Source organism: Cyprinus carpio, chromosome B24 (assembly GCF_018340385.1).
Source record: "Cyprinus carpio isolate SPL01 chromosome B24, ASM1834038v1, whole genome shotgun sequence".
NCBI classification, from domain to species: Eukaryota; Metazoa; Chordata; class Actinopteri; order Cypriniformes; family Cyprinidae; genus Cyprinus; species Cyprinus carpio.
Genome location: NC_056620.1, coordinates 1,530,676 through 1,555,260, shown reverse-complemented (window position 1 = coordinate 1,555,260; position 24,585 = coordinate 1,530,676). Strand labels below are relative to the sequence as shown.

The 24,585-nt window shown below is 40.5% G+C and overlaps 2 protein-coding genes across 2 annotated transcripts in view; both read left to right on the top strand.

The window, feature by feature from the left end:
- LOC109058317 (cyclin-dependent kinase 13-like) lies at window positions 1-17,366 on the top strand. Its single transcript, XM_042751809.1, is given in 16 exon segments — window positions 1-1,164; window positions 8,266-8,504; window positions 8,507-8,807; window positions 9,574-9,735; window positions 9,813-9,952; window positions 10,076-10,246; window positions 10,326-10,342; window positions 10,344-10,516; window positions 11,993-12,049; window positions 12,135-12,236; window positions 12,310-12,387; window positions 12,476-12,592; window positions 15,088-15,219; window positions 15,384-15,580; window positions 15,819-16,280; window positions 16,708-17,366. Coding segments are annotated over 16 exon segments (3,762 nt in total). The 5' UTR covers window positions 1-223; the 3' UTR covers window positions 17,181-17,366.
- A 2,260-nt stretch (window positions 17,367-19,626) lies between these two features.
- Window positions 19,627-24,585, top strand: part of LOC109050157 (gamma-soluble NSF attachment protein-like) — a 9,522-nt gene continuing 4,563 nt past the window's right edge. The window contains exons 1-5 of the mRNA XM_042751958.1: window positions 19,627-19,801; window positions 19,959-20,026; window positions 23,734-23,818; window positions 23,924-23,941; window positions 24,036-24,066. Of these exons, the coding sequence (XP_042607892.1) occupies window positions 19,749-19,801; window positions 19,959-20,026; window positions 23,734-23,818; window positions 23,924-23,941; window positions 24,036-24,066 (255 nt within the window). The 5' untranslated portion in view covers window positions 19,627-19,748. The remainder of the gene's footprint in view (window positions 19,802-19,958; window positions 20,027-23,733; window positions 23,819-23,923; window positions 23,942-24,035; window positions 24,067-24,585) is intronic.

Sequence of the window (24,585 nt, the reverse complement as noted above, 5' to 3'; positions counted from 1 at the left end):
ATCATATGCGCCGAGCTGGAGTACAGCTCGAGGCTTTTATTGACTCCTCCGAGGCACTTTAGGGATTAATCCGATCGATGTGTGTTATGATGGTCGGATTCGGTGTGTTCCGGTTGGGAACGGTCGCTGTGTGAACGCTAACGCTAGCTGTGCTACTAAAGCGGGTTTCAAATGTTTTGCTTTGTTTAGCACTGAAGCGCGAGCGATACAAGCTTGAGACTCGATGCCGAACCCAGAGATCGTTCCCCGCGAGGGCCGCGGGAGAAGCCCGCCGCCGCCCGCGCAGAGGACTCCGAGGGACGCGAGGCGGAGCAAGAGCCGCCGGGAGAGACACCGGGAGAAACCGCGCTCCTCGTCCTCCTCCTCCCGGAGGAAGAAGCACAAGCACGGCTGGGAGAAGCAGCAGCAGGAGCTGCTTTACGACGGGGCTGTTCGCACTTTAGTGGAGTACGACGACGTGAGCTCGCAGTCCGAGCGCTTCTCCGGTAGCCCGTCGCCCAGAACCGGCACGCCGTCCGTGAGCGAACCCGAGCTCCAGGACTCCAGCTTCACACCGGGCAGAAGCGAGCACGACGACTCCTCCCGGAGGAGAGACGAGAAGCAGCAGCAGATGAAGAGGAACCGGTCCAACCGGGAACGGGACGCGGCGTTAAAGTCCCGCAGCGGCGTGAGAAATCACGACAGTAACGGGAGGAAGCCTTCCTCCGCGGCCCAAGCCGACAAAAAAGAGTCGAAAAGACTTAAAAGCAAGTCCAAATCCGAGAAGGACCCTCCTTCCGCGTACAGGGACCCCCCGCAGGCTTACCGCGACGACTACTGGAGGAGCAGCCCGAGCTTCCGAGCGGCGGATAACGTCAGTCCCTTCGCGACGGCGTACTCCTACGGATACCCGTCTCCTAACACCAACTACCCGGTTATTTCCAGGAGGAGCCCCGCTAAGAGACCGTCTCCGAGCTCGACCTACGCTCGGGAGTCAGAGCTGTACGGTGCCTATAACGTGTCGAAGTCTCCGAGCTCGTACTCCGGTAAGAGGAAGCGCTCCCCGAGCAGTCCGTACTGGCGCCGGTCACCGAGCTACGGCCGACACAGTCCCTACGAGCAGAGCGAGGTCCCCCGCTCCAGGAGCCCCTACAGGAAGTCCCCGAGCCCCAGTCCGGACCCCAGGTAAGAAAGAGTTTGCGCTCCGAGTTCAGTCGTGGAGTAAATATCGGCCGATACTCCTCTGATATCGGCACCGGCGGAGACGTTCTTCTGTTTGGCCGAAGTGTTTAAATGTTTTTTGACCATTTATTTTCACTGTGTGTTGTATGTAAAACGAGTCTTACCTGGGTTTATTTAAAACAAACAAAACAAACAAAACACACATCAAAGTCAAAGACGTTAAGATGTCCGCATCAAAAGAAATGTACAAAAGTGATTTTGTGTCCGTAGAAAGCACATTAAAATGTAATTTAAAATGTCTACTTTTAAGTTTTCAAATAAGTTTTTGGAGAATAAATATCAAAATTTGGTTGCAATAATGTTAGATTGTCATTCAGTGTAACACAATATTTATGCAAAAATTCAAACAACATGCTTATTCTGACGTGTACATATTAAAATGTCTAAAAGAATAATGGTGCATACTAAATTTTATTGTGTTTTAAATTAGTAAAAAAATTCTTACTGACAAATGGGCAAAACCTAGAATAGTGGCAAATGTTAAAAATGTAAAATTACAACTCATTAGTATTTGGGGTGAAAGTAATTAGTCTTTTAATATGTCATAAACTGATTTTTGTTGTAAATATTCCTGACGAGATTGTTACACTGAATGACATTTTACTGGGTGTCTTCTGTAAATCAGGGGAAAATGTATGATGTTTATTTTTTGCTCAGAAAAACAAAAACAAAATTGCAATTAAATAAAACAGAAAACTTTTTGCATTTTTTTGGGAAAAAAACTAAAACAGTTTAAAGCAGTATTACACTTTTTTTTTTATGCTTAAACACTTTTTCGTCTTTGACCTTATATATATTATATATATGATATATATATATATAGATATCTATATATATATAGATATATATATATATATATATACATACATTGTTTGCTTCCTTTTTAATTCTATTTTTATTAAATATTTATTTGTGAAGAATATTGTCATCGCAAGTTTAAATGTTTATTTTACGCATGTATTTATTAATCCATTTTCAAATGATTTCAGATTTATTAAATATTAATTCAAATAAATAAAATTATATTGGCTTTATATTGGCCACACTGCTTTCCAGGATATCAGCACTGGCTGTCAAAAAAAAGAAATATCGGTCAATCGCTAGTCTTGTGTACCGAGAGACTCTAATTATGTTATGCGTGTGTTAGTATCTAGGGACACACCGATATGAAAATTTTGGTCGATAGTAGGGCTTCACAATTAATTAAAATCGTCGCAAAGGCGATACATCGTGATTAGAAGCTGTGATTGTCGTTCGTATCTTTCAGTGAAGCGCGGTTCTGTGATAGTGTAAATCTCCATCTCTCGCGGAAACACCAAATACTATAAATCAACCAAATTAAACCGCTTAAAAAACCATACAAAACTACTAACAAACAGCCTCATTCTAAACACACAGCTACCACAATATATGGTTTATCTGAGTTCTTGTTGTTATGATTATTAAGTATATAATAATGCAGTGCTAACGAACACAATCTTTATCACTGCTTGGGATGCTCCGAAACATGTTGCGTGCCTTATTCTACTACTTGAATCAAAAAATTATTTAAAATGAAGCTACTTACACTGTTAAACAAAGACCCGTTGTTGTTATTATTATTACATTAGTAGGTTAACAAACTGTAGTGCAAATGGTATTTTGCTACTATACAGACCGTGCTTTTTTTTTTATAATTGGCTGAAACTATTAGAGGGATATTATTGTTGCCTTTCTTTGTCAGATGCAAAATCATCACCAGAATTTCTAAATCTGAAACCGGGAGGCATACAAAATGTGTAACTCCAGTCTCATGATGTCACAATTATGTCGTATTATTAAATGCACGCTCATTCATCTTTAATGTAAATGAATCAAATTTAATATAAGATCTGAAATGAGAACTTGGCAGTCGGTAGAGGTGTCAGATCGTGCTGTTGTGGATTTATGAAGACCATGCAACCTTTATTTGTTTCTGCTATTTTAGTTCTAGTCAAGACAGAAGTGTAGAAGAGGTTTGGATTTGATTCGTTTGACCTTATAGTGTTTCCACCCAGTGTTGACACGTTCCACGCTCTGCAGAATGAGGCACACGCGTGTTGCGTGGTGCTGGAGCTCACGTGAACGGCAGCTGGACACTGAAGCCTCAGACTCTGAGACATTAGCATCTGCTTCCACCTCACGATTAAAAAAAAAACACAAGAGATTTATAAAAAACTCATCAATCAGTTGTTTTATTAGACATAATGATCGTTGTAATTATAAACATAAGTGTAATCTCAGTTTGAGAAGCACATTACGTGCATTTCCATTGGCTGACTCAGCCATTATGTGTCTTCATCCGCTTCGCTGGCAGAGGATTGCACAAGCAAACAGCACAGACACTGACCGTAAACTGTGCATCATCTCCCCGTTCACTTTTGTTTATAGTAAATTCTACAGTGCTGTGTTGTTTAGGATGAATGCATAGCACATTTCTGATTTTAAAACCCGTTTGTTGATTAAATATGTTCTGTGATGATGATACAACTTGAAACTTGTCTTGTGTTACAGCAGGTTCACTCTCAATCACAAAACTTTATCACAAGGACAAAAGACAGACAAAACTTTCACAGTCACAGAAAAGTGCTCTATAAGCAGCCACCTTATTTAGTTTCTGCGTTTAGTTCTATCTTTCTGTTTATTGATGGATGGCTCTCAGATCACTTAAATGCAGTTTGTATTGTAACAAGATGAAGCCTTTGGTTTCGTAAGTACAGCAAACCCAGCTTTATCTGATCTCTGTGTTCGAATATTGTCTTGGATTAAAGAAAGCATCGGGTAAATGTCTGATGATTTCATCTTGAGTGATGTTGGTTGGGGGACGTAGCACTGCGATATGCACAGTGTTAGCCACTTGTTTTTTATTCTTCACTGAATGACTAGTAAACCCAAAAATGATTTGAATGTTCAACATTTTGGGCTCTGTAAGATTTATGTTTTTGAAGAGGTCTGCACTGCTCACCAAGGCTGCATTTATTTGATCAAGACTACAGTAAAAACTGTGAAATATTTTAAAATCAATTTAAATTAAAAATCAGTTTTCTGTGTGAATCTTTGTCAAAGTGTAATGTATTTCTGTGATGTGCAGCTGTATTTTCAGCATCATTACTCCAGTCTTCAGTGTCACATGATCTTCAGAAATCATTCTAATATACTGATTTGCTGCTCAAGAATGATCAATATTTTCAATCAAACTTTAACTACATCATTAATAAAAAATACCAAAAAACAAAATTTATTTAAAATAGATATTAAAACCTAAGACATTCCGTTTGTCTCTTTTAAAGTGCCCCTGTTATGGCTTTTTTCCTTTTTGCTCAATGATTCCCAAACGATTCGTTTAACGATTAATTTTTCCAAACCCCTCCCTCTGCGTGACACTAAACTGCGGTGATTTGGTCTGATGACACAGTCTGTCGTGATTGGTCCTACTAGCCCACAACACGTGATTGGTCTGATGACGCAGTCTGTTGTGATTGGTTGACTGTGTTCAGCGCAGGTCAATAACATCACCACTACTAGCCCACAGCTCGCTGGTAAACACCCAACACAGTCATGTTTATGTGTGTTATTGATAAAGCACTGCAGTTTGTACACTAACCTATTGCTCATAACAACCACAAACATTCACTATTCATCCGAAATACAATACTAAACTATAGAGAGTCGGACTCCCAATTGATTTGGGGAAGTCGTGGCCTAATGGTTAGAGAGTCGGACTCCCAATTGAAGGGTTGTGAGTTTCGAGTCCTCGGGCCGGCAGGAATTGTGGGTGGGAGGAGTGCATGTACAATTCTCTCTCCACCTTCAATACCATGACTTAGGTGCCCTTGAGCAAGGCTTCGAACCCCCAACTGCTCCCCAGGCGCCGCAGCATAAAAATGGCTGCCCACTGCTCCGGTGTGTGTTCACAGTGTGTGTGTGTGTGTGTTCACTGCTCTGTGTGTTTGCACTTTGGATGGGTTAAATGCAGAGCACGAATTCTGAGTATGGGTCACCATACTTGGCTGAATGTCACGTCACTTCATCCATGCGTTTCTAGACTATTGTGAGTGAACAGATATCGCTGTTAGACCTACAAGCTTGCCGGAGCGAACACAACACACACAACTAAACATGTATTCTGCATGCTACAGTAGGCTTCAGAGTACATGACAGCAAGTTTTTAAAAGAATTACTCCACTTTCAGAATAAAAACATCCTGATAATTTACTCACCCCCACGTCATCCAAGATCTTCATGTTTCTCTTTCTTCAGTCGCAAATAATTCATCAGTCGCAACTTATATAACAAAACAATCGGTCTTTTTCTTAAATAATTATATTAAAATTATACACTTTTTGCTGGTCTTGTCTAGCTCTGCGATGCATACTCTGTGTACAGCGGCTCAAGACAGGGTGTGTCTAAAATCTCCCAACTCTTTTCCAACTTCAGAATCGTCCTACATCGTTGTTAACATTAAATTTTTTTTTTTTTTTTTTTTTTTTTTTTTTTTTTTTAGAAAGAGTGTTTGACCATCCTTTCAGTAAACACTGGGTCGGTGTTTCTGCAGTGATTTCGGATGACTTTAAAGTTGGAGGAGAAAATGAGTTGGTAGTTTTTCGACATACCCTAACTGTACCGTAACGGATCTCCCCTCACAAAGCACAGGTCTTCTCCACAGGAATCCGCCGCGGTGTTTGAGGGAGGGGAGGTTCAAGTTTTCGCGGGTCTGCGCGCACAACAAGCGTGCGGGCATAAATATGCTAATGTTTCAGTTTGGCGTCACCTTGAAACAGCTAAAGAGTCGTTTTAAAAATGACTCGTTTTCATGACTCTGAGTCGACTCTTTCTTTTGAAAGACAATAACTTTATACACGGTGCACTTTCAGATTTAAAACTTTGCAGGATGTTTTCATTCACTTAAAGCTGTGCAACACTGCGTGAAAGGTCATTTTCAAAAATCCATAATAGGGGCACTTTAATCAATTTCATTCATCCTCGCTTAATAAAAGGTGTATTTTTTTTATTTTTTTAATCTGACTGATTTCAGACTTATAAATGGTAGGTAGTATGTGGCTTTCTGCTGCAAAACACAAAATGAGATTTTTAAAATGTACAGTGAACATACAGTAAACAACACAGGCTTTCAAGCTCCAAATATAGTGAACTTAGATTCATAAAATTAGTCTGTAAGACTCATTGACCACCAGATATCAGTCATTCTCAATGAGCTTTCTCAATATCCGGTGATAGCTTTATAGAAATGAGCAATGGCTGTGCAGTCGGTGATCTGTTGCTTGATATACTTAATCACTTAAATCATTATTGTAGAAAAAAAGTCCTGTCCACTTAGCTCTCAAATTGAGTTTTGAATGGTTAAGGCACAACAGCTAGTGATGTCTAATGTGATGCAGCACATCTTGAAGATTGAGTTTCAGCAAATGTACACTGCTTTTATGGTGTTTGCCACAGAATGATCTCCACTAATAATCTTTAAACTACAGCTACATTATTAATTGTTAGATTCAAATTTCAAACACCCAGCGGGATCTTATTCCTAAATGAGGATTTGACATGTATTAAACTTTGAGTACAATCACATCTAACATTTAAACTATAACAAAAGTACTTGGATAAAGGTTTACAAAAAGAGTAAATAAATCACGTTTTACAAGTAGTCAGTCCTAAATTTAAGACTCCTAAAATTTTGATCAAGAAAGTAATTCACAAAGGATTTTAGTGCTAAAACTAGTAAACATTTTAGAAACATTTGACGATAATGAGCTTTTATAAAGGTATCACCTTCGATTGTGAAGGTTGTCTCAACTCCAGATTCTTCTTTGAGTATGTCCTTGTTCTCATTAACACGCTCGGAAAGAAGTAACAGCTGTTCTTGTGTCCAGTATGGCTTTCTTTTACGTTTGCATGTCTTACTGTCAGCCGTGATTATTCTACTGTTAATTAAAAGGCTGTTTATATGCATATTCACTAATTATGAGAAGCACACATGTTAGAGGCTGACAGTTAGCTGAACACATGCTTGTTTAATTAGTGACACTTAGCCTGCATTTTTAAATCTTTATTTGAATGTGGTAACATTTTTATTTTTAAACCTTTATCTTTACTGTAAAATATTTCTATGAATAAATCTCTGACAGAGACTATCAGCCAATCACTGTGGGCATAATTAATAAGCACTCTGACATCATCCATAGCAACGAGGTCAGCCCCGCCCCCTCACTCTCATATCGTGATAAGATTTTGGTCATATTCCTAAAAGGAAATGGGTTATATAAAACTAGAAACTGTAATGTGTAAGCATGCATTAAAAAAAAAATCATGCAAAAAAAAAAAAAGTTTTTCTTGTGTGCATGTACATGTACATGTGCATGTTATTTATTTTTTATTTTTTTTCTCTCTCGCTCTAGGGGCTCTGTGTGTTAATGCCACTTAGGGAACACAAATCCAAAAAAAAAAAAACTGAGAAAATAAAAATATTAGATGACTGTACTATATACCAAATATATGACCCTGGACCACAAATCCAGTCATAAGGCTCAGTTTTTTTTAAATGGAGATTTATACATAAATATTTGGTTGAGATACAGCTATTTGAAAATCTGGAATCTGAGGGTGCAAAATAAATAAATAAATAAATTTTACTATTGAGAAAATCACCTTTAAAGTTGTCCAAATGAACTTCTTTGCAATGCATATTACTAATCAAGTTTTGATATATTTACAGTAGGAAATTTACAAAATATCTTCATGGAACATGATCTTTACTTAATATCCTAATGATTTTTGGCATAAAAGAGAAATGTGTAATTTTGACCCATACAATGTATTTCTATCTATACAAACAAACACACCCTACCTACTAATGACTCCTTCCTTCATGCACACAAAAAATACAAAAAAAAAAAAAAGCACAATGAACCATTAACCATTTAAAATAAAATATGATATGATAGGTACGGACTTTTTAAATGCTGAATGTGTGGGAACCCTGTCATGAATTAATTCTGCTGTCGCTCTCAGGCGGACGGGAAAGTCCCGCAGCAGGAGCCCGTACCAGTCCTCGCGTCCCTCTCGCTCACGCAGCCGTCACCGGCACTCACGCTCCCAGAGCCGGCCCTCCAGTCTGTCCCCCAGCTCCCTGACCCTGAAGAGCAGCCTGGCCGCCGAGCTCAGCAAGCAGAAGAAAGCCAAGGCCGCCGAAGCCGCCCGCGTCAACACCTCCACCCCGACCAAGGGCGACTCGTCCTCCTCCTGCGCTCCCAGCCCAGCCCCGTCACCAACCACGTCACCAAGAAGACCAGACCACCCTCACCCGCCTCCGGTGTCCGAGAAGGGCCCCAGAACCCCGGCGTCCAGTCAGCCCAGTCTCCTGTGGAGCGACCCAACAAGAAGAGCTCAGACGCCTCGCAGCCCAGCAGAGAAGCCAAGCTGAAGGAGGACAAAAAGAAGGGAGGACAGTCCGTGCAGGTGAAGGACAAGGACCGAGAGAAAGCAGCTGCTCCAGCCGTCGCCTCTCTTCCTCTGGCAGCAAACAATCTGGATCATCTGGACGGAAGCGACAGGTGTGTCTTCAACATTGATCTTCTAAAACCGTGCATCTGAGTCAATTTAAGACTTTTTAAATACCTATTTAAGACAAAGTGAAGACAATTCAAGGCCTAAATTGAGGGCAAAGTAAAGTGGCGTTCTTTGAGTCAGTGTGTTCTGGAAGTGTGAGTGAATAGAGAGCTGAAGATGAGTTCGCAACCGTTTTGAAAATACAGCTTCTAACAACTTTCGTTTAACTCATTTTACAAAGAAGTAGAAGAAAGAAGAAGAAAAATAGGTTTTACTATATCTTCTTCTGATCAGACTGCAGAGCAAATGTCTAAAGGTTCTTAAATCAGGATAAATCGAGAAGCACAATTATGTTAGAAGTTTTGTTTTCTCAGAAACGATCAAAATGTACAGAGTTTATTATTAAAACAAAAACAGATCTCCGCCAGCGGGCTCAGAAAATCAACGTTTCATTTTCATAACCCATTGATAGATATTTGTTCTTGTTTTAAACACAAACTCATTTAGTTTTAATTTCTCAGAAGATAAGACACCAGCTATCTTTAGATTTTACTTCGCAAGTGCATGCATCTTGTGTTAAGGATGTTCAGATATTTGTTCTGGAAAACAAGACAAAAGTACTGTGGAGGTATAAAATACTGATGACGTTTCTAAGGGTCTTAATTTGTGGAATGGTGAATTAAAGCTTCAGGACCTGCAGAAACCTTGGATCCACACTTTGTTGGATCGTGCATTCTTTTTAATCGTTCCACTGATGGCTTCTTTTTTCAGTGCCGGTATCTTGAAGGAGTCTTCAGCGATCACAGGGAAGAAGAAACCCGAAAGGAAAGCCCGTCACCTCCTGGCAGACCTCCCTCTTCCTCCAGAGCTCCCCGGTTCGCCCCACAGCCCGCCTGATGACAAGAAGACGCACACCCCGCGCAAGAGACCCAAGTATGTAATCAAACAGCCCCTCCGGAGACATCTACTCCGGTTAGCAACGCTAAACCTCACCTGTGGTTGTTCTGCAGAATATGCGGTCCACGCTTCGGAGAGATCAAGGAGACGGAGATAGATTGGGGAAAGCGCTGCGTTGACAAGTTTGAGATCATTGGGATCACTGGAGAAGGTACTTATGGACAGGTGTACAAAGCCAAGGACAAAGACACTGGTAAGATGTTCTCACATGTCTATATATACACCGTGACAATAGAGATGTAGTCTGTGCCCAGGTGCCTTAATTATGCATTCTGAAGCCATTAATCATCTATCTTTCATGTTTTTGTTTATTCAGCGGAGTTGGTGGCCCTCAAGAAGGTCCGTTTGGACAACGAGAAGGAGGGCTTTCCGATCACAGCCATCAGGGAGATCAAGATCTTGCGGCAGCTCAACCACAAGAGCATCATCAACATGAAGGAGATCGTCACTGACAAGGAGGACGCTTTAGACTTCAAGAACGATAAAGGTACCGCACGGACACGACCCGTCCTGTGGCTCGGAGTTTCTCCGCTGTGTCGGTGTGTAACTGTGTGTTCTCCTCACAGGGGCGTTTTACCTGGTGTTTTGAGTACATGGACCACGATCTGATGGGCCTGCTGGAGTCGGGCCTTGTGCACTTCAACGAGAGCCACATCAAGTCTTTCATGAGGCAGCTGCTGGAAGGACTGGACTACTGCCACAAGAATAACTTCCTGCACCGGGACATCAAGTGCTCCAACATCCTGCTCAATAACAAGTCAGTGCACACGAGAGTTAACGTTACAGGGTTAGTTCACCCAAAAAATTTAAAATTCTCATTAATTACTCACCCTCATATCATTTCAAACCCTAAGACCTTCGTTCATCTTCAGAACACAAATTTAAGATATTCTGATGAACTCCGAGAGCTCTCTGACCCTCCATAGACAGCAATGCAACTGAAATGTTCCCAGGTCCAGAAACGTAGCAAGGACATCGATAAAACAGTCCATGTGACATCAGAGGCTCAGCCGTAATTTTATGAAGCTATGAGAATACTTTTGTGCGCAAAGAAAACAATAATAACATAATTTATTCAATAATTCTTCTCACGAGTTACTGTCTTCCAAAATTTTGGAGAGTACCCCGGAATGTAATCAGTGCTGTTTATGTTCAGGATAAAGCGCATGCGTGCTATTCTTGATCGTGGTAGCTCCCTTGCTGTCTATGGAGGGTCAGAGAGCTCTCGGAGTTCATCAAAAATATCTTAATTTGTGTTCTGAAGATGAACAAAATTACTAACTGAATGCAAACACAACATAATTAATCTCTCATATAAGAATGTTCATTTTTGGGTGAACTAACCCTTTAACAGAATAAGGGATTATATCACGATATATTTCTTAATTTCGGTCGATATGATATCATTCCGATATTGATATGAACTATATTAAAAACACTTAAAAGAACACCCACGATGGATGTCTGTTCCTACAAACCGTGTGTGCCGGTCAGTGTTGATATCGTGGCCGCCACAAATAAATCAATGTGTGGGAAACACTGGTAATGTATATTGAAATATCGGAAATGTTTAAAAATCATATCACCGTTATTGAAAAAAATTATATTGCGATATATATCAATATTGAATTACTGTCCAGCCCTAGGGATGTACACTACCGGTCAAAAGTTTGGGATCAGAAGGATTTTAATGTTTTTTTTTTTTTTTTTTTTTTTTTAAACTTTGCTTATTAAGACTGCAATTTATTTGAGGAAAAATACAGGAAACAGGCTTGCATATATCTGAAGTATTATATATACAGGATAATATTAATATATATATATATATTGTATATAATATATTTATATTCTATATTTATTCCTGTGATGCAAAGCTATAATTTTCAGCATCATGTCCATATTTAGGGGACAGCTTTGATAAATATTTTGATCCACTTCAATATATACTCGGCCAAGTATATATCTATCAAAAATCAAAATTTAGTAATTTGCATTCTTAAGTACCTCATTTTTTCAGATTCCAGATTTTTTGTATCTCGGCCAAGTATAGTTCTATCTTAAACCATACATCAAATGGAGAGCTTATTTATTCAGCTTTCAGATGATGTATAAATCTAAATTTCCCAAAAAATGACCGGTTTAGTGCTCCAGGGTCATAAATCATCATGTTCAAACTTTAATATTATGCCAAATCTGTCATCCGGTTGATGTCTGAATGTGTGCTGTCCTGCAGGGGTCAGATCAAGCTGGCAGATTTCGGATTGGCTCGTCTGTATAACTCTGAAGAGAGGTACGTCTCTTGATTTGATTCAGCAAGCCGTTATGAATAAACATAACCGAGCAGACGCTGAGTGTCCCGTGTGTTGATTCTCCAGCCGGCCGTACACCAATAAAGTGATCACGCTGTGGTATCGTCCGCCCGAGCTGCTGCTGGGAGAGGAGCGGTACACGCCCGCCATCGACATGTGGAGCTGCGGGTGAGGAAACACTGTGCTGGTAATAGAGAAATCCCTCCAGGTTCCAGGTGTTTAAACCCTCCGTGTCACGCAGGTGCATCCTGGGAGAGCTTTTCACGAAGAAGCCCATCTTTCAGGCCAACCAGGAACTGGCGCAGCTGGAGCTCATAAGGTAAGAAAAACTGGCTCCAGACTGGATGTTCCCGTCCTGCAGTCTGAGATTCAGCTGACCTCTATATATATATCTGTGTCCGATCCAGCCGAATCTGTGGCAGCCCGTGCCCCGCTGTGTGGCCAGACGTGATCAAGCTGCCCTACTTCAACACCATGAAGCCAAAGAAACAGTACCGGCGGAGGTTAAGGGAAGAGTTTGCTTTGTGAGTAATCAGGAATGAATCAAACCGGTTTAGTCTGTTTTAAAAGGCGTTACAGCTCATGATTCACTACGAAGGGTTAAATTAATATACAGGGTTTTAAAAAGTCTTAAACTTGCCCTTTCACAATTAAGGCCGAAAAGGTCTTGTATCGGAGCAGAAAGTCTTAAATCATGGCATTGAATGTTGCATGCACTGCAAAAACATGAATTTCTGCCTCAGTATTTTGTAGTGCTGTCAAACGATTAATCACATACAAAATAAAAGCTTTTGTTTAGATAATATATGTGTGTGTGTGTGTGTGTGTGCTATGTATATTTATTACGTGTATATACAAATACAAACACATACAGTATATATTTTGAAATATTTACATGTACAGTTCAGACCAAAAGTTTGGAAACATTACTATTTTTAATGTTTTTGAAAGAAGTTTCTTCTGCTCATCAAGCCTGCATTTATTTCTATCAAAAAAAGCTGAATTTTTAGGATCATTAGTGATATATTATTACAATTTAAAATAATTGTTTTTAAATTTATTATACTTTTAAATTATCATTTATTTCTGTGATGCAAAGCTGAATTTTTAGGATCATTATCACATGATCCTTTAGAAATCATTCTAATATGATTTATTATCAAGTTGGGAACAGTTCTGCTGCTTAATATTTTTTTTTCAGAACATGTGATACTTTTTTAGGATACTTTGAATGTAAAAAAAAAAAATAAAAAGTAAAAAAAAAAAGAAGCTATGTTTTTTAAAATATAAATATATTGTAATAACAATATACACTACTGGTCAGTAATTTGGGGTCAGTCATTTTTTTTTTTTTTTCTTTCTTTTTTTAAAAATAAAATCAATACTTTTATTCAGCAAGGATGTGTTTAAATTGATAAAAAGTGATAGTAAAGAAAATATATTATTAGAATATATATTATTATAATGTTTTTTTTTTTTTTTTGAATAAATGCAGTTCTTTTTAACCTTTTATTCATCAAATATATTAGACAGCAGAACTGTTTCCAACACTCATAATAAATCAGAATATTAGAATGATTTCTAAATGATCATGTGATAGACTGGATGTTTACATGTGACACTGAAGGCTGGAGTAATGATGCTGAAAATTCAGCTTTGCATCACAGGAATAAATTATTTTTTTTTAAAGTATATTCAAATAGAAAACTATTATTTTAAGTTGAAATAATATTTCACAATATTACTGTTTTTTCTGTATTTTTGATCAAATAAATGCAGGCTTGATGAGCAGAAGAAACTTCTTTCAAAAACATTAAAAATAGTAATGTTTGCAAACTTTTGGTCTGTACTGTATATATTCATATAAACATATTTTTCTTAAATATATATGCATGTGTGTGTATATATATATATATATATATATATATATATGATCTATATATATATATATATATATATATATATATATATATATATATATATATATACACATAATAAATAAACACAGTACACGCACATATTTCATGTGAACAAAAACTTTTCTTTCGGATGCAGTGAATCACAATTAATCGTTTGAAGGCACTAGTATTTTTTTCCTCCGGTTCAAATATCTAAACATCCTTAAATTAAGATCAAATTACTTGTAGATGCAAATTAAACATAACGTCTAGTTTTCTGAGAAACTGAACAAAATCAATTGTATTTACGCTTAAAACAGGAATAAATGGTTGTCGATAGTGAATGAAAACTTTTTGACAGATATTTGTTCTTGTTTCATTTTCATTAGTTTCTCATAAAACAAGACTACTTTTGTCATTTTGCTTCTCAATTACATTTTCCCTTAGTTTAAGAATCTTTAGACCTCTGCACTGGGAAGACGAGCCAAAAATACTAAGAGCATCACTTTCTTTGCAGTGTGATGCAGTCATTAAATTTTTGTGAAATGAATTAAAAAGTAATGGCTATCTCTTGCTTTTACAAACTTCAGTGTTGCTGATACATTTGCATTTAGAGACCATATTGAATATTGTCTTCCATTCAATTTATCCCTTACTTGGTCTTAAAGATTCTTGCATTTATTATCATAAAGCCTGCAGAGACACTGATATAAGGTGCATACGGATATGAGTTTTATTTGACTCCTGTGTTGCGTTCAAGTCTTCCTGGGACGTTTTTATCCGAGAGTCTTGTTGCTATTGTGATCGTAAACCAGAGAGATTTAAGGCTTTTAAAAAACAGCATCTTCATACAAGATTTAAGGCTTTTCTGTACCAACTTCCTCATAACTTATTTGCTTCTCCCATGATCTTTAAATTCATTTACTTTTAATATTCAGTAGATATCGCATCATTGTGGTGGTGTTCATGTGCGTTCAATTTTTCAATATGATTATCTTGATATGATTTGACGGAAGCGTTAGAGGTGTAAAGAGAAATGTATTGTTCAGTAAACTTTAAGCTGCTGTAAAACTCAGTGTCAGTGGTGTGTTTAGCGGTGGCTGTTCATATTAATGTTTCAGTATTCCTCTGATGGCCCTGGATTTGTTCGACCACATGCTTGCGCTGGACCCGAGCAAACGCTGCACTGCAGAGCAAGCTCTCAGAAGCGACTTCCTCAAAGACGTGGACCCAGCCAAGATGCCTCCGCCTGAGTATGAGATTGTTGTTTTTGCATTTATCATTAACTTTTACTTTCCATTTTTTTTATTCCGTTTTCTATACCCCCTATGTTTACTATATAACATTTCTTAAAAGGTGATTTATTGACAGTTACTCTCCGTGCTGTGATCTGATGCGGTCTCTCTCTCTTCTCTAGTCTTCCTCTGTGGCAGGACTGCCATGAGTTGTGGAGTAAGAAGCGGCGCCGGCAGAAGCAGATGCCGGAGGAGCTGACCGCTCCTAAAGCCCGGAAGGAGCTGGGTCTGGACGACAGCCGCAGCAACACGCCGCAGGGCTTCCCCGCCGCCGGAGCACACAAAGGTCCGAGTGCAGCTGCCGCCGCAGCCCTGCTGGGTGAGAACATCAGCACCAACACTCGAGGAGCCTGCATCCTCCGCTTGCTAGTCGTCACACACTCTAGACATGCACCAGTTACCCTCTAGACAAGCAAGCGCTTAGCATCTTCACGATAAGACATCATCCTACAGCACTGTGGAGGGATTTTAGCATCCGTTTGCATTAAGCCATGCTGTCTCACTACACTACACCACACTAGCCATCATACACTTGCTGACATTGTCTCTTTCTTTATATCCCAAAGCACCCAACTCGCAACTGACTCAAGAGCAGCTGGCTGTGCTCCTGAACCTCCTGCAGTCCAAAAGCGCTCCGGGGGGATCGGCGCAGTTCGCCCAGACCGTGGGGTCCAAGATGAGCCTGGAGACGCTACAGCAGCTGACGCAGGCTCTGCCCCCCGGACAGCCGCTGGAGTCTGACAGACCCCCGGAGCCGCCTCCCCTCCCCAAAGTGTCCAAACCCCCTCAGCCGCCCCGAACACCACCCATGCCGAAGCCTCCTTCCCCTCCATCCCCGCAGCCGCCGGGCGACGGAGAGGCCTCGGCTGCAGCCACGCAGACCGCCGTCACCATGCTCCTCGCGCAGCTCCTCAAAGTCCAGCAGGGAGCAGCAGGAGAGGTCATGGGGTTCGAGGCGGCCGAGGGCGGCATCTCAAACGCACCGGAGCCGCCACCTGAGCCCAGCCCTGTATCTCCAGGTAATGTCTCAACTAGAGCTGCACAATTAATCGAAATTAAGTCGCAATCATGAATAGATAAAAGCTGTGATAAGTCATGCGCATCTTGTGAGTGAAGCACGGTTCTGTGATCAGAGGTAAATCTCCATCCGAAGGCCAGGGGGCGCTCTCACACCGAAGAAATCCAGGAATAGCAGTAGCTGAATAATATATATGACCCTGGACCACAAAACCAGTCATAAGGGTCAATTTTATACACCATCTCAAGGCTGAATAAATAAGCTTTCCATTAATGAAACCATTTTTAGCTGCTGGATGTACTAGTGTTCTTTCTAATAATTTTAGCCACCAGTGTGAGTGTATCCTGCTTCTCGTCTTCTGTAGAGCAGGGGAGTGTGTGATTTGGGCTGCAGCTCCTGATAAGCTCCTGCGGTTGTGTTTCTTGCAGTGTCTGAAGTCGGCGGCTCGTCCTCCAGGCCTCTAGAGCCTCTCTCCATTCTCCCGCCGGACCAGAGACCCCCAGAACCTCCAGAGCCACCGCCTCCCTGCGCAGACCTGGACTACCGGCAGGCCCCCGAGACCAATCCGGCTCTGCCGTCCTCCGCAGCCCCAGGAGAAGCTCCCAGACCTCCGGAGCCGGACTTCAGCTGCCCCCCGCCGCCGTTTGGCTTCGCAGACAGCTACCTCGGCCACATGATGCCCCCTCAGCCGCCTCTCGGCCCGGAGGCCTTCGCTCACGGAGCCGGCGCGGTCTTCAGCGGAGACAAGGACCATCGCTTCGAGTACAATCACAGCGGACCGCCGCCGCCGTCTGTTCCCCCTCCGGGCCAAGCCTGGACGTCTCCATCCCAGTCCCTCCCGCTCGGGTACGTTCCTCACGTGAACACGGTCGCGCTTCGGGGCAGAGGACTCCCTTTTTGACAGAATCCCGGCGATTCTTCCAGACGCCTCGGAAAAGGAAGACTGTAAGGCTGATGATAGACGAGGCAAGTTTTTGAGCGATGTTTAAAAGGTTAGTTCACCGAAAAATAAAAAAGTTCGGTCATTAATTACTCCCCCTCATGTCGTCTCAAACCCGTAACACCTTTGTTCATCTTCAGAACACAAATTAAGATATTTTTGATGAACTCCGAGAGCTTTCTGACCCTCCATAGACAGCAATGCAACTGAAATGTTCACAGGTTCAGAAACATAGCAAGGACATCAATAAAACAGTCCATGTGACATCAGAGGCTCAACTTCATTTTTGCAAATCTATGAGAATACTTTTTGTGCGCAAAGAAAACAATAATAACATAATTTATTCAATAATTCTTCTCCTCGAGTTACCGTCTTCCAACATTTTAGAGAGTACCCCAGAATGTAATCAGCGCTGTTTATGTTCAGGATAAAGCGCATGCATGCTTTTATTGTTTTCTTTGAGCACAGAAAGTATTCTTGTAGCTTTGCAAAACTGAAGTTGAGCCTCTGATGTTTTATTGATGTCCTTGATATGTTTCTGGACCTGGGAACATTTCAGTTGCATTGCTGTCTATGGAGGGTCACAAAGCTCTCGGATTTCATCAAAAATATCTTAATTTGTGTTATGAGGATGAACGGAGGTCTTACGGGTTCGGAACGACATGAGGATGAGTGATTTAATGACCGAATGTTCATTTTAGGGTGAACTAACCCTTTAATGTTGCGATTACGGGGCCCACGAACGAACTAAAGTATCCAGATAGAAAAGTGCCACCCATTCTCGAGGGGAACCTGCTCAAAAAGTTTCCCCGTGCATCATCAGCCTGAAAGACGCACGCAGTGGCCCTCGACCAGCACTAAGAGTCTCAGAACTCGATTTGTAAGATTTCTAAGACACCCGAGGAACAGCTTGGAGGGACGAACTGTTGGGAGCTTTTGCGTTTCCCCTCCGAGTGTTTTTTGTAATCTGTTCTACTGCTGTCTTTTAAATTAAAACTGTACCTTTGAGTGTGCATTTACCGTGCCGGGTAAGTGTTTTATGACCTTGATCCGCGTGAGGACAGACTAGTGTTACGATGATGTTTTGCACTGCTGAATAAAGTAGGTGGACACAAGCGACGCCGATGGAGGAATGTGCTGTATCTGCACACGTACACGACCAGTGACGGACGGCGTTTTCTTAGTACGTTCTCTTTTTTGTTTTTGTTTCCTTCGTTTCTAATGATTCAGTAATCATGGGCTCTGTGGCGGGGGAACTTCACCGAGGGGCTGTTGAAGAGACCGCTAGCACTTCTGGACCGAACCGGTGAACGGATCAAAGCTCTTGTCTATAGCCATTGTAAAATTGAAAGTAAAGAGACGTTTAACTGACTTCGAGGAGATGAGCAGCAATGTCTTTTTTTGTATGAAGATGTTTTTTTTTTCTCCCCCTTTGGCAAATGTTTATTAAAGAAATGCCAACCATGTAACACGTACTGGTATTTTTAATCATTTGTATATTTTTGTGTTTCATGTACATCTGTAATCAAATATGTGCACCACTGCTGTGTTTATAAGTGTATCAGACACTTCAGCGGTGAAGGTTTAAGCTGCTCTATGATTGAAGTTCATTGGAGAATACTGTAATCTTAGTTTTTCAGGACTTGTTAGTAAAATTAATTTGAACCAAATTGGAGCAGTCTCTTGCAGTGTGACATACTAAATGCTTTTATACCTAACTATAGAAAATGAGCTCACTAAATGTATTTAGATTTGATAAAATGTTAATGTATAACGCGGTCCTGTAATGCCTCGTGTAGCCGATAGTTGGCAGCAAAAACAACTTGCTCACCTCTCGTAGCGTCTGAATAAGACATTGGTCATTTCTGATATGTCTTAATACTAATTTTTAACATTCGGAAACTGACGAATGAAATTAATTCGATTTGCTAATGAAGTTGAGAAGTCTTATTAATCGGTTATAAGTCTATGACGGACGGAACGCACGCAACGCACCGGCAGTGTCACGTGGTAACTGTTACTTTTCTCAACGGTCAAAACGATGGGCCAATCACCGTCTTTTGTGATCGCTGGAAAATGTTTTTAAAGCGTTTTGTTGCGGGGTTGAATTTCCATATACGTGTCACGTACAAGTTACGTATTTCAAACCTTAATAGAGACCTAAAACTTTTGAAGAATAAACGTATTATTATTATTATTATTATTATTAAATGTCAGTCATATTACAGCTAATGAACGTAATAGTAATTCCAACAAATTGCATAGAAAATATTTAACAGACTAAAATATGTAGATTATGACAATATACCGTAAAACTAAATAATATATATATATATAACTAAATCTAGTCGCTTTCGCTCTTAGAATGACGGAAGCGTATGATTCTTGAGCAAAGTGATGACGTAGTAACCCGGAAGTAAACGTTAGCGTCGTCATCATCAGGTGATAACAACACTTGGGTCTGATCTGCATCAAACCGAGTCCTTTATTCATCTTAATCTTTCATGTTTAAAGTGCTTATTTAACACAATGGCGCAGAAAATCAACGAGGCTCACGAGCACATCGCCAAGGCTGAAAAATAGTAAGTAGATCCAGCCTGAGTTCACTATAACGATAACGTTAGTGGTTTTATCATCGAGGAATTGGTTTTAAAATCTGCTTATACAGATGATAAAGATTATACACATAATAGCAGAGTTTTATACTGTCATGTGTAATGAACTGGTGGTGTGTGTCAGTCTGAAGACGAGCTTGATGAAGTGGAAGCCTGATTATGACAGCGCTGCGTCAGAATACGCGAAAGCAGGTGAGTGAGCAGATCAGGGCTGTGCGATATGGACAAAAACACATCGCGATTTCTTTGATCAGTTTTGCGATTTCCGATTTTAATCACAATTTTGACACACACAGACATGCTTTACATTCATAAATGCATTCAGTATGAATTTGAAATATATTTCCAAAAGAAAAATAATCACTAAGTAAAAGTGTTACAAAATGTCTAGACCAGTGGCTCTAAACCCGCGGCCCGTCACGAATTCAAATGCGGCCCACGTGCTGAACGCAGAAGAAGTATAAGCTATAGCCTAATGTTTTTATGTGCGATAGACTTGTTTTTAGTAAATTTCTAACTGCATCTGTCAGTGGCGGATCCTGGCATGTGTAGCTGCCTAGGGCCGCTTTCTTCTCCTCTTTATACTTAATTTTACGCGGTTTCTATAGAGTGATATTTGACAGATATCGAGAGCGCAAAATGTTACATTTAATCATTTTATCCAAAGCGACTTACAAATGAGAACAGTAGAAACAATCAGATCAACAAGAGAACAACAACGGTATACAAGTGCTATGACAAGTCTCAGTTAGTCTAGTACAGAACACGTAGCCAGGTTTTTTTTTTTTTTTTTATGAATATGATAGACAAGAAAAATAATAGGTAAGTACTAACATTAGTTGGTTAAGTGCAGGCGAAAAAGATGAGTCTTTAGATGTTTTTTACGTGATCAATGCGCGAGCACGAATCTCCACTCGCAAGTGGATTTCCTTCACTCACACAAAACTGGATGTGTGCTTTTAAATATACATTGTTCTTTTATGAATTAAATAAAAAGAGGGTGCTTCTTAATGCCCATTTTCACATCCCGTCTATTGCTTTGGTCATCATTGTGTCAATCATTGCTACTTCGAGAGTGAATCCCACATAAATATGCAGATGTCATTCCCGAAACTTTGCAACGTGTGTGTGGCTGAAAAACAAAGTTCTACATTTTAAATGGATCATAGACTAGAAAGCTTGCAAAGAATGCTCCTTACCACTAAAAAAGCTGTCACTCTTTGTTTACTGAGTGTATACACGATGTATTTTAACATACATCGTGCCGCAAACCATAATAGGCTATAATATTATAAATCAGGTTGCTTTGTATTGGTGAAGTAATATGTAAATGATATGCGTGCGGCCCGCGAGACTTGCACTTGGACCATAGTGCGGCCCGGTGGGAAAAAAGGTTGAGAACCACTGGTCTAGACATATGCCAAAAAATAAATAATTAAATCCCGTGTCCAGGGAAATTTTTTTTTTTTTTTTTTTTTTTTGCCATGCATTGGTCATTGAGCTCATTGTAGCTTGCCTCAGGTGCTGAAATAGATTTGTTATACATTATACAGGTTCACACGTACTCCGTCTGCAGTGTGTATACAGTATGTGTATGTGGTGCAGAAGCAGCAGCGAGAGCGCGTTATTGTAACGCAAAAGCACATTAAAATAATGCGCGAGCGCTAATCTCTCCGCTTTGTTTTGTCACAAAACCAGACGTGCGTGCTCAGATACACTCCGGAGAAAGTGCGCGCACTTAAAACTGTTTCCTCTCGCTCAAACTGTGTCCTGTGCACTCACAACTCTCTCTATGCTCATGTGCTAGATATTATGTTCGCACCTTTCTATTTCTAACCTTTTCTGTTCACATCTTTCGCATCTTTTTTCTGCGTGCAATGCTGATCCGTTAACATGGGCTCGGAAAAATACGCATCACAGACAGAGTGTGTGAACCTGCAGTTAGGCATATCCCCAGTCTGTTCTGTTCTCGCGCTCCATGTAGCCGCACTGCATTCTGATTGGTTCGGATAGCCTGGGCCGGACTTACCATTGGGCTTGAGTGGGCTGCAGCCCATGGGCCCCACCTTGGAGGGGGCCCCGCCTTTGCCCGTTTATGTTTGTTTGATTTGTTCATTATTATACGCTATTCAGAATTCATTCATTATTAACCACATTTCCACTGCGCAGGCGAGCAGTGTTGCCAAGTCAGCGGTTTCCCCGTGGAATTTGGCTACTTTAACACTGTTTCTGCGGTTGATTTTCATGTCCGCGGGTTTTTAAGCGACCACAAGAACGTGGATATTTATTCCCTAAAATGTGATTTTTACCAGCGGACCCCTCGAAATGCGATTGGGTTAGTTTAGGCTAGTTTTGAGTACCAATTGGGCAGGTTTTGTCGTGAAAACCTGGCAACCATGCAGCGCAAGATCTAAACGGGCAAGCTGAGGCTACTACAGCTTATAACTACAACTAGACCTTCAAGTTCACAATCAAACAGCATAAACTGGTATTCATAAACTGACATTTCACATAGAAGGACACTGACTCGCGTTTGCAATATCAATTTGGTTTGTTATCACATGGCTACTTCAGCTCCATTAAGCTTTTAGCCCAGAAGAGCACACATTTATAAAGATAATCATAAATTCTCAAATGTTCACACCTCATTTCTTTACAGAGGATGATTTTATATTAATATATTAATGTTGCACTAAATTATGCGATCATCTGATGAGTTTTGAGCGCTCTTTCTTGTCTTACTGCCATTACACATAGTGGGGAAGATATGTCCTTAAAAATGATTTAAAATAAAAAATGACTACTTAATGAGTTTCTGTTTTTATAACATAGCTATGCCTATGATGTAGGACTTAGCCTATCACACAAACAAGTCCGTTTTATATATATATATATATAATATATATATATATATATATATATATATATATATATATATATGCAAGATCGCAAATGTATAGTAAACAACAACTTACAGAATTCCGTTTTTGCTATGTCAGAAAGAAAATAGAACAAACAGCAGAACCGCTGCGTCTTCAAAGTGTTTTGTTCCTCAGGGTTACACGGACCAGTAAATGATTCAAAGTAGTCGTTTGCAAAGTTAATTGAATCAGCTTTTTAAAAAGAATTGGTTGATTCAACTCAATCATTAAGACAGTCACTTGCTGCCACCTACTGGTGGTTGTAGTTTCATATTCAAATAAAAGTAGCTTATTTTATATTTTTAATATTTCTACATTAAAATGTAATATTTAAACTTAACATTTATGCACAATCCATCTATAAATTTTGTTTATAGTGACTTAATTTGATTTTTAAAAACCAGCATGTCTTTTTATTTGATTGAATTTATTGATTAAATAAGAACCTGACATAAGAGGACACAGATATAACAATATCTTTTATAATACTAATAAGCCAACAACCGTTTTTTTTTTTTTGCTCAAAGTTATTTCAGTGTTTTGATTTTCTTAACTGAGAGAACACATCCTGTTTATTATATTATAATGAATATTTAATATTACATTTAAATTATGACTATAGCCTAGACATGTTGCATATTAATTGTACTGTTTATAAACCTCAAAGCATGTTTGTTCATTTTGTGTTACTCCATAATGATGTTCTATTTGAGGGCATTTGTAGTGTAGGTATAGGGCCCAAACATAACCTCAAGCCCAGGGGCCCCCGCCTGCCTAAGTCCTGCCCTGCGGATAGCATACTGCGGGAGGTCGGGGCCGCGGAAAATTGTGCTATAAAGCAATTTAGAAATCTCGCACGCTCAAATCGTGATTTTATTACGAGTTCGATTAATCGCACAGCCCTAGTAAGCAGGTGCTACTGTCTCTGTCCGGTGATCTGAGCTCGTGGAGACCTGCTCTCTTCTTCTCCTCCTCCAGCGGTCTGCTTCAAGAACGCCCGGCAGCTGGAGCAGGCGAAGGACGCGTACCTGCAGGAGGCCGAGGCGCACACCGGAAACAGATCGTATCCTTCCGCTGATCGCGCTCAGATTCAGGAGTCTGTCTGCGTTCATTTCATCTGAACTTGACCAAACAGTGACACTTTCTTTGTCCTTGACTCGCTGTCCAGTCTTTTTCATGCTGCCAAGTGAGTATATTCCTTCTGATTGCAGGTATCTGGTTGATTATTGAGCAGATCATTGTGTTTTTGTGAATATGGTCTTCGTTATAACTGTACGCAGGGCCTTCGAGCAAGCAGGAATGATGCTGAAGGTGAGTGCTGGATCTGTGTGTGTGTGTGTGTGTGTGTGTGTGTGTGTGTGTGAACGGACTGTGAGCATGACTGAGATGTGTGTGTGTGTGTGTGTGTGTGTGTGTGTCTGTGTGATGGTCTGACGGTGAGTGTGTGTGTGTGTGTGTGTGTGTGTGTGTGATGGTCTGACGGTGAGTGTGTGTGTGTGTGTGTGTGTGTGTGTGTGTGTGATGGTCTGACGGTGAGTGTGTGTGTGTGAACGGACTGTGAGCATGACTGAGATGTGTGTGTGTGTCTGTGTGATGGTCTGACGGTGTGTGTGTGTGTGTGTGTGTGATGGTCTGGCGGTGTGTGTGTGTGTGTGTGAACTGATCATGACTGAGGTGTGTGTGTGTGTGTGTGTGTGTGTGTGTGAACGGACTGTGAGCATGACTGAGATGTGTGTGTGTGTCTGTGTGATGGTCTGACGGTGTGTGTGTGTGTGTGTGATGGTCTGACGGTGTGTGTGTGTGTGTGTGTGTGTGTGTGTGTGAACTGAT